This window comes from Nestor notabilis, unplaced genomic scaffold (assembly GCF_000696875.1).
Source record: "Nestor notabilis isolate BGI_N333 unplaced genomic scaffold, ASM69687v1 scaffold34374, whole genome shotgun sequence".
Classification (NCBI taxonomy): Eukaryota; Metazoa; Chordata; class Aves; order Psittaciformes; family Psittacidae; genus Nestor; species Nestor notabilis.
In genome coordinates this window covers 1-12,158 of record NW_009925738.1, presented here as the reverse complement: position 1 = coordinate 12,158, position 12,158 = coordinate 1, and the positions used below count along the sequence as shown (strand labels likewise).

Genomic DNA, 12,158 nt, shown 5'->3' with positions numbered 1-12,158 from the left:
CCCGCTTTCCCTTCCCCGGTCTGGCCCGGGAGTCAGCGACTTGCGGGCACGGCCCCTCGCAGGAGGCCCGTAGGTGCCGGGCGGAGGTGCGGTGAGGTGCTGACGCGGTCCCACGCGTGTCTCCGTGTCCGCTGCCTGGGGTGCTGCAGGGCGGGCAGGCTGAGAGGTACCGCTGCCGGGGAAGATAGGCCAAGCGGTTTTCTTATTAAAAGCCAGTATTGAGGGTTACGTGTCTGCTTTCTGAGCTTTAATTATTGCCATCAAAGTTGTATTGAAGCAGTTTTACACACATTTGTACAACACAAAATGTAAACAGAACGAAATACTGATACAGAACTGTTGGGTTTTTTAGTATGGCAACTTCATCGATAATTTACGGCTCTATGTGAGAGGAGGAACTGGTGGCATGGGTTATCCTCGTCTGGGCGGGGAAGGAGGAAGAGGTGGTGATGTCTGGTTCATCGCCCAAGAAAGAATTACCTTAAAGAGCATTAGGGAGAAATACCCTCTGAAGCGGTTTGTAGCTGGAACAGGAGCCAACAGCAGGTAAGGGTCCGTTTAACGAAAGTTGTTGTATGCATCTTTTCCAGAAAGCAAAATATCAGCTTAAGTTACTAAGGCTGGTTCAATTTCTCCCAGTGTTAAAGCACTAAAAGGTGAAAAAGGAAAAGACTGTGAAGTTCATGTGCCTCTGGGAATTTCAGTTCATTGTGATGATGGCAAGCAAATTGGTAAGAACTTTTGCTCTATTTTAGTTTATCCGGTAGATACTGTTGTGTTTATTGATAGCATTTAGCAGACTTAGAACACTAGGGCTCTAGGATGTGTCCTGCTTAGAACACTATGATGTTTTAAGTTTACATATCTGCCGAAATACATGTGTGTTTTACTTTAGACAAAGAAAAAAAACCAGAACAAAAAACACTGTAGAAATTGTTGGAAAAGACCCCTTCCAGAAATTAGCAGGAGTTAGTTTGTATAACTATATGCAGCAGAAAGAAAATTGCCCTTGCAAACAAGTGTTAAAGTCTGGAAGCCATACTGATCCTCCACAGAATCATTAATGACCTTACTTAAATTAGGTGTCCATAAACTCAGGTAAGTATCCCTATAACTACTGAATTACGATACTTGTTAAAAGATAATGATCATTGTTGAGTGTCAGCTCTTCAGGTTATCTAAAATACCTGGTTTTCACTCTTTTTTTAAAGAGTGGTGCTTGATAGTAACCGGGAAGATCTCTCAATACAGTGCTCTTGGAATAGATCTCAGTGTTTCCTTTGCTGTTCCTCAGTTTTTTTCCTCATCATTCAAACTAAAGTCACAAATTACTTTGATTTGGAACAAAATTTGATGTTTGGCAAGAACTGTTTATGATGTAGGCGTGTCAGTGTCTAAACATATCCCTGAATTATATACTCAAATGTTACATTTTGTTTTATTTTTTAATTATTCTAACCCTACGGGAGATATAGCCTGCATCTTAATGAAAGAATGTGGAACCTCCGAAGAGTTTTCTGTAGCCACATCTCTATCAATGCAGATTTTTCCTTGCATTCTTGAATTCAAGTATGGGAGGCTTCAAAACTGCCATCTTTACTGTGCTTTGCCTGCTTGTACTTAACACTTTTCTTGAAGTGACTAACTGTATGACAGAAGGCAAAACTGGGGTGTGACTGATTTCATTTGTTTCCAAAGAAGGAAAAATACCTTGACCCCGAGTGCACAGCTCTTGCAAGGAAGTCCACAGAAAGTTGTCTCTTCATTGAAGGTAGATTTAAGCGTAAAGTCACAACTGAACTACTGCGGGGGATTGTGCTTTTTCACTGGTGAATTTATTTTCAGGAGAGCTTAATGCAGCAGGAGAGAGATTCTTGGCAGCACGTGGAGGTCTTGGAGGCTCTTTGGCCACAAACTTTGTGCCTTGCAAAGGTCAGAGGCGAATTGTTCATCTTGATTTGAAACTTATAGCAGATGTTGGCTTAGTTGGGTAAGTAATGTAGTTTGAAAAATGGTACTAGAAAATAAAGTAGTAGATTTCAAATGGGATTTCAAAGAAATTTGAGGGTTTGGAGGATAAGTGTTACTGTAGATTGACATTGCCAATTAAATTACTTGCAGTTTGCAAAAATCAGAGTTTAAACCTATTAAAATTAATTTTAAAATTTGGAAATTATTGGTTATGATTTTGTTTGTGAAGGGCTTTGTGAGTCAGGGTAATACATCATTATTAATCAAATTTGGCAATCATGGTGATTTTTAAAATACTATTAATTAATATTTATGAACTAAGTAGGAGGTGCAAAACAGAGCCAAGAACACTATCTGTATTGCGTCTTTGACTTTATGGTATGTTGGAAGGAAGTAATTACAAACAAGAAAAGTAAGACTTGCATTTCAATGTTACTACCTTATAACAATGCAGGTAAATACATTTTCATTTGGAGAAAGCTTTCAACAAACTATAGTTTTAAAAGTATTGGTCTACTAAGTATCTACTACCGATTCCCACCCTCCCCATGGTCCTTACTAATACAAACCACCAGCGGTGTAAAATGAGGAGTTTGAGGTAGAAATAGTCTAATTGGTATATACCATTAAAGAAGGGAAACTTGAAGACAAGCATGGCTTTATACCTGTATTTTTCTTTTCTTATTAGAAATAATTCTGTTAATATCAGATTTATCTAAAGTTATATAATTTTCAAGTGGTCATCAATTACATAATAGAAATATTTTTTTCTTGTTTTAGAGTGTGTGAAAATATAGCAGTTTTATCTCACTGGCATTTCTTTAATCTTGCATTTTGTCTTGTATTTTAGCTGACAGTTTTCCTTTAAAATGGGTAAAAAGAATCACAGTCATTTAATTAGAGGAGCATATTATTTTCTTGTTGAGAGTATGAATCAGCCTCCGGTAGTTTGTGGTTGTACTTTGATCTCTTTGTACTTGTTATTTTTACTTTAGTAGATTTGGAAGTGGTTTGCTATTAGATCAGGTTAAAAAACATTACTGATGAGTCTGAGAAAGACCCATCAGGTTTGGGTACAGGTCATCATATGTAGCGTAGGTTACAACATAAACTTCAAAGAGCGTATTGTACCTTAGTGGAAACAAAATAGTCACTTGAAGATATGACCAGAATATCCGGAATGTCTTTAAGGCACCTTTCAACATCAGAGCACATTAAAACTACCCTCAATAGTTTTCATGGTACAAGAAGAGTCATTATGTCTCTTTTTTTTTTTTTTTTTTTTTTTAAGAAAGCCTCCAATACAACCCCTTTATAATGCCCCTTAATGCAGTGCTAGTCTTGTTTTTCATTTGCTCATGTTCTTATTAGTTGTCCCCGTTAACAGGTCTTGATTCTGTGCATAATCAAGTGGAGAGTATATGGTTTTCTATGTGGCACATGCTTTTTAATCTTGTGACCAATGTTCAGTTACCTGTGTACACAAGTTTTCTTTGATCACTGTTGCATCAAAACATTGTGCTGAATAAGTGTCTGTGAATTAGACTGGAACATAAGTCTTGTGTGGTCTGCTGTATGGAGCAGGTGCTATGAAAAAGCACTGTAGTCTACCTTTGCTGTTAGCATTACCTTCAAGTCTGACAAGGATCAAGGCTATTGTGTCTTTTACAATCTTTAATCTTTAAAATAAGCATGTCTTATAATTTCAGTTTTAACTTAGGTTTCTGTTGAAGCCAAACAGAAATGGGTAGATGTATTCTGTGAAGAAGCTTTTGTAAAAGCTACCATACCCCTTAGGGAACGTTTTTTGTATAGCTATCCTTTGCAGAGGGAAAAGGTTATTACAAGAGTCAGATCTGCACAGACCAGCTCCTAGGGCTTCAACGGTATTATTTTTGGTTTATTTGGTAACAAAGTCCTCATTTCAGGATCCCTCATACAACTTTGTTGCCTAAAAAACATATACAAACTGTATTAAGTCTCTCTCTCTCCCTCTTTTTATTTTTTTTTTATATATATATATACACACACACATACACACACATATATACATGAAGTTTCTCTCACACAAAGTTTACAGCTGCTTTGCCACACTGGCAAAACCGTAGCATAGATGTCATTGGTACTTAAATTGTAGACTGTTTAATTAACCATGATTTGTATACCAAAATACTAAATCCAACTGATAAAATGCATTTGCTGCAGGTGCTTAGAATGTAAATGTACTTTACAAAATCAGCTATAGCATGCAAAGACTGAATTCAAGTAGACCTAGATGTTTATGCCGTGTTTTCATCTGAGTGAACCCTTAAATCTATTACACATGTATTTACATACCTCTCTTGCCTTAATCTTTGGAAGTGTTATTGGATTTAGAAAAAAATACTCAGATTTGATTTTTAAAAAATAATTGTCTCAGTTTTGTTCTGATTTTTTAGTTGGTAGCATTGAGTTTGACTAAGGTAATATAGTGTATTTGGTAATAAAATACAAAGGAACCACATAGTTTATACAGTGTATAAATCTTGATTTTCCTTCTAGGTTTCCAAATGCGGGAAAATCATCCTTGTTAAGCAAGGTTTCTCATGCCAAACCTGAGATTGCAAATTATGCATGTAAGTTCACACATTTATTTTTAAAGCAGTAATATTTCATGACAGTAAGAAGTCTTTTCTTTGACTTGGTTTACAGGTTTATAATAAAGACTAAGAGATAACCATGTTGCCTGCCAAATACGTTACACAGATTTTTAATTATAAGAAATACTGCTAAGAGACACTTGCTGTTTCAGTGTCCAGTTCCTTTAACAACCTCAATTTTTTATGTGTACCCCCTCATAGTGCTTCAGCCTATGTTGAATTTCATGCAAGGTCTATTTACCATTTATTTTTGTCTCAGCCCATTTTATTGCATGTGAGACTCCATGCTGTGTAATGTCTACTAAACATGCACCATCGAGTTCCGTTACGTAAACATCTTGTATGCTTTGGAGTTTTGCTACCACCTGATCTTCCAATGGAGCAAGACTTTGGTTTTGAATCTCTTCACTGGGAAGTGGACAGAAATCTTTTACTAGTTTTCCATCAGTAAATCAGGTTTAGTTGTCTGATGATTTTTTAATTAAAAAGCAAGAGTACAAGTACCAATAATTCCTACTGACCTTGTACCACTCCTGATTTTGTGTAGCCTTTTCATATTTTAACTCAGCTTGAAGAATCACATTTCGCTTTGCCTTTCTTTATTTTTTTCTTTTCCTCTTTGGAAGCTATTCCATAATCTGGTTAATATTTTCTGTGTCTGAGACTTCTTCCCACCATCCCTTTTGGGGATGACAGGAACAGAACTGAAGGCAGTGCCAAGACTTGGTGAGCCACTGTTTTATGATTGGTCTAATTTTGTTTTCTCATGGTTTGCTTTTCCTTTATTCCTTTTCCAGTAATTTTAAACATCCCATTTGCGTTGGTTTTTTCTGCTGCTGAATATTTGTTTCATTTAAATAAGTCCCACAGCATTTAAATCTTTTGTAACATGAATACTTTTTAAAATGTTAAAACCAGTTTTGTTTTCTTCCCCTTCTCTTTTTCCCTTGTCATAGTTACAACAATACAGCCTCAACTAGGAAAGATCATGTATGCGGATTATAAGCAGGTTGGTAAGAAAGTTAATTCTGGTTGTTTGTTAAAGTTGTGTATAATGATTAGTTATGTTGCTTAACATAGTTTCAGAAAGAAAAGGGGAACTTGTAGGGTGTTTTCATATGTGTATCTATAATGTATACATATAAAATGCAATTACATGGACTTAATGAGAGTTATGGAGAAAGTGCTATTTTTATGAAATAAAAATAAGATGAGAACTTTAAAGCCAAATGCTAGTAAGTAATATGAGCTTGAGCTAATTTCAGGTCACTTTGGAAAATGGCTTCTTATTTTCCCTTCTCTCCTTTCTGTGGTTCTAATCCTGCCTTACAACCTTAGAGTTGTGAACTTGTGTGTGGAACTGAGATTGCTGTGTTTTAATTCTTGTTTAGGACTTCAAAAAAAAGTCGTTGTTTCAGAGACTAACCTGTTATTTTTTAGAAGAAGCAGATCTTATGCAAGTTGACTATACAGATTGCTTTGGAATAAATAAGTAATTTCAAGAATGGATTTTAGACAGTGGCATATTTGTCCAATAGCAAGAGATTTGCAGTAGTGAATGACAGGGAATTTAGCAAATATAACCCAGTTACCATAACTTACTGTTGTGGCTTTCTAGGTTGGCAGCTATAACTTCTGTTTGGGTTTTGTTTTGTTGTGGTGCTTGGTGTTTTGTATTTTGGCTTGGATTTGGGTTTTTTGGGTTTGGAGAGGGAGGAGGAATTTTTTTGGTTGTTTTGTTTGTTTCTTTGTCTAGTTTAATAAAAAACTGAAATAGTATGAAGTCATGACAGCCTGAACAGCCAGGATAGTACACAACCTAAGAGGTAAGGTAGCTGGGTCCAGTTCCTTTTCTGATAAGCTGTACCTCTGGAGGACTGGTGGAGCTACTGCCGACCACCTTAATTTTTGTGAACCCAAATTCCACACAGTTTTTTCAGGTAAAGTTGTCAGGTAACACTGTGGTGCCTGGAATCCGTTCTACGGTATCCGCTTGTGGGAAAACCAATGCTAAATGAGACTCTTACTAATAGATTTTGGACCACAAATTCTTGTAAGGTTACAGCAAACATTTTCATTCCTCAAGCTTCAATGTTCTTTGAAGTGCTTTTATTTTATCTTTGAAGAGTATGATACATGCAGTACTGGACTCGTCATTTGCAAGATTAAAGGCAAATGCATAAAAGGTTTTCAGATGAGTTAACCAGAAAAGCATACCTCTCAGATGTGAAAAGACAGAAAACTCCTCTTTTCACTATCAGAAGCAATAATCTTTGGGGGGTTCAGTAGCTGGTGCTTGAAACCGTCATTTAACAACCTTTAACAAAACTGTATGTTAAAGGAAGTAAGTCTTGTTTGTCAGGTTCCCTGTAGAGATGTGCACATCTAAGGGAAATTTTTTTGTATGTCCATTTTATCTGCTAGTTTAGGCTAGCTTGTCCTAGAAAGCTTGGCTGCAAATAACAGGATTGCTGATAGCCTTTTTAAAAAACTACCCACCTGCCATGAATCAGGACTTCTTGCTCTTACTGGTGTATCTTTCTGCAGCAGAACTACTTGGCTTTCTTTCCTGCAGTCTGTTTTGTCTCACAGCAACTGACCATTATTGTTGGCTGTTTCTGCAGTTCGTGCTTTTTATACTACAATGTTTGGTGCTATATAGGAGCTATATGGAAAAAAAATATTTTCTAAATTCAAGGGAACCTAGTGATTGTGATCACAGGGAACATTTGTGAGTAAAAGGAAGTAATTCAGCTCTTGAGTATTGCAACTTCTGAAAACAAAACAATGTAAGCAATTAAGAGCAATAATTGATGTGACCGTCCTGGAGTATTCAAGGGCGCATGGCTCATTATATCTTTTTTTTTTTTTTCTTTTTTTTTAATTCAGAACATGGGTGGGTTTTTTAAGGAAATAGATAGCAATTTGCTTATTTTATCTTAGTACATCATGAAGAAGAAATTACATGCAAGTTACCTGGTGCTGTGTATCATTACTACTTGGAAAAGGAAAGACACAAAGTGGAGGATCTGAGTAAGAGTCTGGATTCAGATCTTAATACCAGATCATGGAAACTAGCAGAAATATTTACATCATCTACCAGAATATCTGTACCAAGTGCTGTTTTGAGAGAATATGAGGGGCTTTTTGTGAGCTCCATAAAAAATACTCTTTCAAAGACAACTGAAGTTGGGGAAAAAGCTGCTACCATCCAACCCATCACACCAAGAAGTGGATGTTTCTGTTCTAACTCTCTAGCAATTCTCTCCCTGTTTGTAGTTATAAGCCTGTAGTTCATCCAGCTGTATCTCATGCCTCTGTAGATGGAAAATTCTGAAGGAAGGCTTCAAGTGTTTAGGAAACACATAACAGTTAAAAGTTAGCGTAACAAATGAGTGCGAGTGTAACTCACTCATAGCAGAAGGCACCCTTCTGCCATAGGTAGCACACTGGAAATTTTATTGTGTGCTGGCTTAGAGCATTGTTCAGTTGAATCTAGTTGCTGTCTAAATGGGTATTGGATAGATTTGACAACCCTGCTTTTGCTCTTCTTTGCTTCACTGTCTTAACTTTCTCTAAGTTGCTGAGTAGATATTTTGGGCTTTAGTATACTGCTCTTTCTCAATCTGTCTCAGCTCTCCTTTACAACTGTGTACAACCAGCATAGAAAATGACAAAATCCCTTTCCATCAGGACAGTCTTTGCTGGCTCTGGTTGGAAGCTGATATACTAATCGAACTGCTGGAGAACTGATCCCCCACCCAATTGCAAGGAATACACATAGTTGTAAAAGGAGTCTCTCAAAAAAGATATTCCTGACATTCCTTTGTCTGGGTTCTGTTGTTTATATAAAATGATAATAGATGTTGATGGTTTAAAATAACCATTTCTGCTTGTTGGAATTTTCCCTAGATCTTGGTAGCTGATCTCCCAGGACTGATTGAAGGTGCACATGCAAACAAAGGGATGGGCCACAAATTTCTCAAACACGTAGAAAGAACCAAACAGCTTCTCTTAGTTGTAAGTGAAAAAAAATTTACAGCTTACTGAAATCAAAGGCAGTGCAGTAAATAAAATGCACATTAATTGCAGTATAGTTGGAATTTTGGAAATCGTTTGTAATTTGCATGTTTATGATAAATGTAGCTGCAGTATGGTTTTCAGAATGGAATGCTCAAACAACTGATGGTAAATTAAGTCCTTAAATAGAGTTTAGCCAATTAATTTAGAGCAGTGGATTGTTCCAAGCATAATTAAAGCATGCAGTGATCTTTCCTTCTTTCTTTTTTCTGTAAGATCCCATAAAGAAGAGGTTTAAAAATCAAACCTTTTATCAGAACCAACCACTTTGTGCTTCCAGTGTCTGTAGTATTACTTTGGTGTATGCTCGGCCTCTGTTATTTCCTAGGAATGAGGGCATGTACTTGGACATTGTACTGTGAATTAGTTGATGGAGAGTACCTTGATACTGTACCATAACTTAATACCACAAAGCTTGTTCTTGTGTCACTTTTTCAGGTTGATATTTCTGGGTTTCAACTGTCTGTTAAGACTCAGTTCAGAACAGCCTTTGAAACTATACTGCTTCTAACAAAGGTGAGTTCTCATCTTCCTAGTTGGTGGTTGTAGTTACGTGTAGAGGCAAGAAAGAGGCTCAGTTTTGATCAAGAACTTTCAAAATGTTAGTGTGTCTTCTCTACTCAACAAGCTTAGAATCATCAAAATGATGAAATCTTTATTTTTAACTGTCCAGGTGAAACTGCTGTATTTTATGTTGGGCGCAACTGCTCCTTCATTAATCTGTGCAGCATATGGGATATTTCTTACAGTCAAAGTGAAAAGATACATCATGTTCAGTTCCCTAGTCTGGATGCATTTTAGGAAGCAGAAATACATGGGTACAGTTAAATCCCTGCCTTGGTGCCCTTGCTGCAGAGCCTAATGGAGATGAGACATCAGGCCCCAGCTGTGCAGATATTGAGAATTTCCATCTTTTACCATTGCTTCTGATTAAAATAAAGCATTTCAGGTTTAGCAGCTGTTTTCTCTCTAGCTACATGACTTAAGATGATCAATCTTCTGAATTTCAGCTATTGCTGTTTATTTTTAGCTTATTCATGGTTGTGATTTTATTTCTGATGTTAACCATTGTCCACTTAAGTCATTAAGAATCAGAAAACTCTCCAAAGACTTTCCTTACATTTTTTATAGATCTGAACTTTTTTTGAAATTGATTTTGTGTTTGTGGCTATCAGAAAAACAAAACCAAGACTCATTATTTTTACTGGGGGCTGTTTCAGAATTAGCCAGCCTGTTTACCTGAAATATCTGAGTTTGAACAAAAAAATCACTGAACATTATTTTCTTCTGTCAGGTTGCCTTAATACATCAACCTTGAGCACCTGAGTTGATCTCACAGCTGCCTAGGCATGAAAGACTAATGTAAAACTGAAGTAGCACTTGTTAAAGTGCAAATACTTACTAAGGCAAATTTACTTATCTTTTAAGGAACTGGAGCTGTACAAAGAGGAACTGCTAACAAAGCCTGCACTTCTTGCCATTAATAAGATGGATTTGCCTTGTGCAAAGGATAACTTGAACGAACTTATGAAACAACTACAGAATCCTCAAGGTAGATTAACTTCCAATGATTGCCTTCAACAAGTCATAATAAGATTTCATCATTTTGGCAAGGAGTCTTTTGAAACTGAAGTCAGCTATTAAATTTATTATTTGAATGTATGTTTTAAAACTACTTTCTGCATTTAGAGCTCTGTTTATATGCATTTGTAGTGCTGCTTCACTGTTGGGGTAATACTTTAATAAAATAGAGATATCCTAGAAGATCTTCCCTAGCTATGATAGGGAAGAGTAAATATTCGGTCTAGGTATGTAGGATAACAGTGACCTCCGTTGAAGGTCCCCTTACAGACAATTCTCTGGCCAAAACACGTGAACATTCTGGACAGGCTTATACAGGTTTACTTAAAATTTGCTATTACCTTGGGGTGCATTTCTTCCCATTTTCTTGAGTGTATAATAACCAGGAAAGATGAAAGCCATCCATCTCCCGTATCCTGCAACTTGGGATTTCTTCGTACTCATCTTAAAAGGAAGGTGTAGAATCTTCTTATGAGAGCATAAATATGGTATAACTGTTGTGTTAGTGCTTGCCTTCTAAGACTTTAGCTATTTTTTAAAGATTAAGCAAATAATAACTTCCATATTAATTGCAGTTATGTTTACTGAGATTTGTTAAAGCTTATTTTCTAAATGTAATGCACTTTTATGGGCTTTGTAGTGATACAGTGTTTGGGGATTGTACTAACTCTTTCAATATGATTTTTCAGACTTCTTACACTTACTAGGAGAAGAAATGATTCCTGAAAATACACTTGAATTCAAAGATATAATTCCTATATCTACACATACTGGAGAAGGAATTGAGGAACTAAAAGTGTGTATAAGGAAATCCATAGCTGAGGAAGCAGAGCAGGAGAATGAAGAATATCGGAAAAAGAAACTACTACTTCTACAGACTTCAGAAGAACAGATGAACAGAAGATAGTATTCTTGGCTGGATCCAACACATTTTAGTATGTTCAGTATGTGCATGAACACATTTAATTTTTGTTCCTCTACCACCACTGCCCACTTCTCTGCTCCCTCCTCCACATTGGCTCAATGTCTTTTGGCACTTGGGTAGAGCACAGTGAGGAAAAGAACGGGTTTTTGTGATTTCCCTTGGCTGCCAACTCAACAGAGTAAAGACCAAAGTATGTGCAAGTCAAACCATTGCTTAACAGCTGGTGATCTCTGGAATATTTTTTGCCAAATGAGATGAATGGAAGGAATATAACCCACAGAGGTAGCAAAGGACCAAGTTCAGCCACTCCATCTTCTGCTATCAGCATCAGAAACACCAGGGGGAATTTCTGATGGAGCAGTTTTCCAGGTTCTAGTACTTTTAAGGTTGAACCGCTTCTACTACTTCAACAGGCATCAGATTTGGGGAGGGGGGTGGGGAGGTGGGGAGGGGAGTGGTGGTGTTATTTTTAAAGACTTAAAGGAAAACACAAATAAATGGCCACAAGGAAGTGACTTGTAGGAGCACAAAAAAGCAAAGTTGGTATGTAATGTTAGGGGTTTATTTCACAGCTGCCAGTGTCTACTGCAGTCCTCCTGAGGATATAAATCCTGATTCTAAATTCCCAGACTTCAATTTGGGATCCCTTCCTTTTAAGTAGTTGTGGGTATGTGTTACTTTTTGGTGAAGAAAATTATTACTGCTTTTCAACAAAGCAGTACATTTTTGGGAATAGTTTATGTTCTAGCTTTTGTGTAACAAGCAGGAACATATTTATTTTGGAGGGGGGGGGGAACAAAACCAAAATGACTTCTTTATTGTATGGGGTGTTTTCTACTTCAATGGTATTAAATTTATTGCAAAAGAAAAAATAAGACTGAATGCACCAAAGGCTTCTCAACTTCGTCTGGTTTTGTTTCGTAAGTGCATTTAGAATTACAGAATTATAGAATAGTTAGGGT

The 12,158-nt window shown here is 36.8% G+C and overlaps 1 protein-coding gene across 1 annotated transcript; it reads left to right on the top strand.

Annotated features, from left to right (window-relative positions):
• Positions 1–340: 340 nt before the first annotated feature.
• On the top strand, positions 341–11,201 carry GTPBP10 (GTP-binding protein 10 (putative)). The gene is made up of 9 exons (XM_010013179.1): positions 341–546; positions 640–731; positions 1,846–1,990; positions 4,513–4,586; positions 5,567–5,619; positions 8,523–8,630; positions 9,129–9,206; positions 10,119–10,242; positions 10,961–11,201. The coding sequence occupies exons 1-9, from the start codon at positions 407–409 to the stop codon at positions 11,176–11,178; spliced, it is 1,032 nt and encodes a 343-aa protein (XP_010011481.1). The 5' UTR covers positions 341–406; the 3' UTR covers positions 11,179–11,201.
• The last annotated feature ends 957 nt before the right edge of the window (positions 11,202–12,158 follow it).

What these genes read in the sequence shown, in the direction of transcription:
- GTPBP10 (XM_010013179.1), top strand. Translation starts at nt 407, where the DNA reads ATGGGTTATCCTCGTCTGGGCGGGGAAGGAGGAAGAGGTGGTGATGTC. An exon ending in TGATGATGGCAAGCAAATTG is followed by an intron (nt 732 to 1,845) that starts GTAAGAACTTTT and finishes ATTTATTTTCAG; the next exon opens with GAGAGCTTAATGCAGCAGGA. An exon ending in CCAAACAGCTTCTCTTAGTT is followed by an intron (nt 8,631 to 9,128) that starts GTAAGTGAAAAA and finishes TCACTTTTTCAG; the next exon opens with GTTGATATTTCTGGGTTTCA.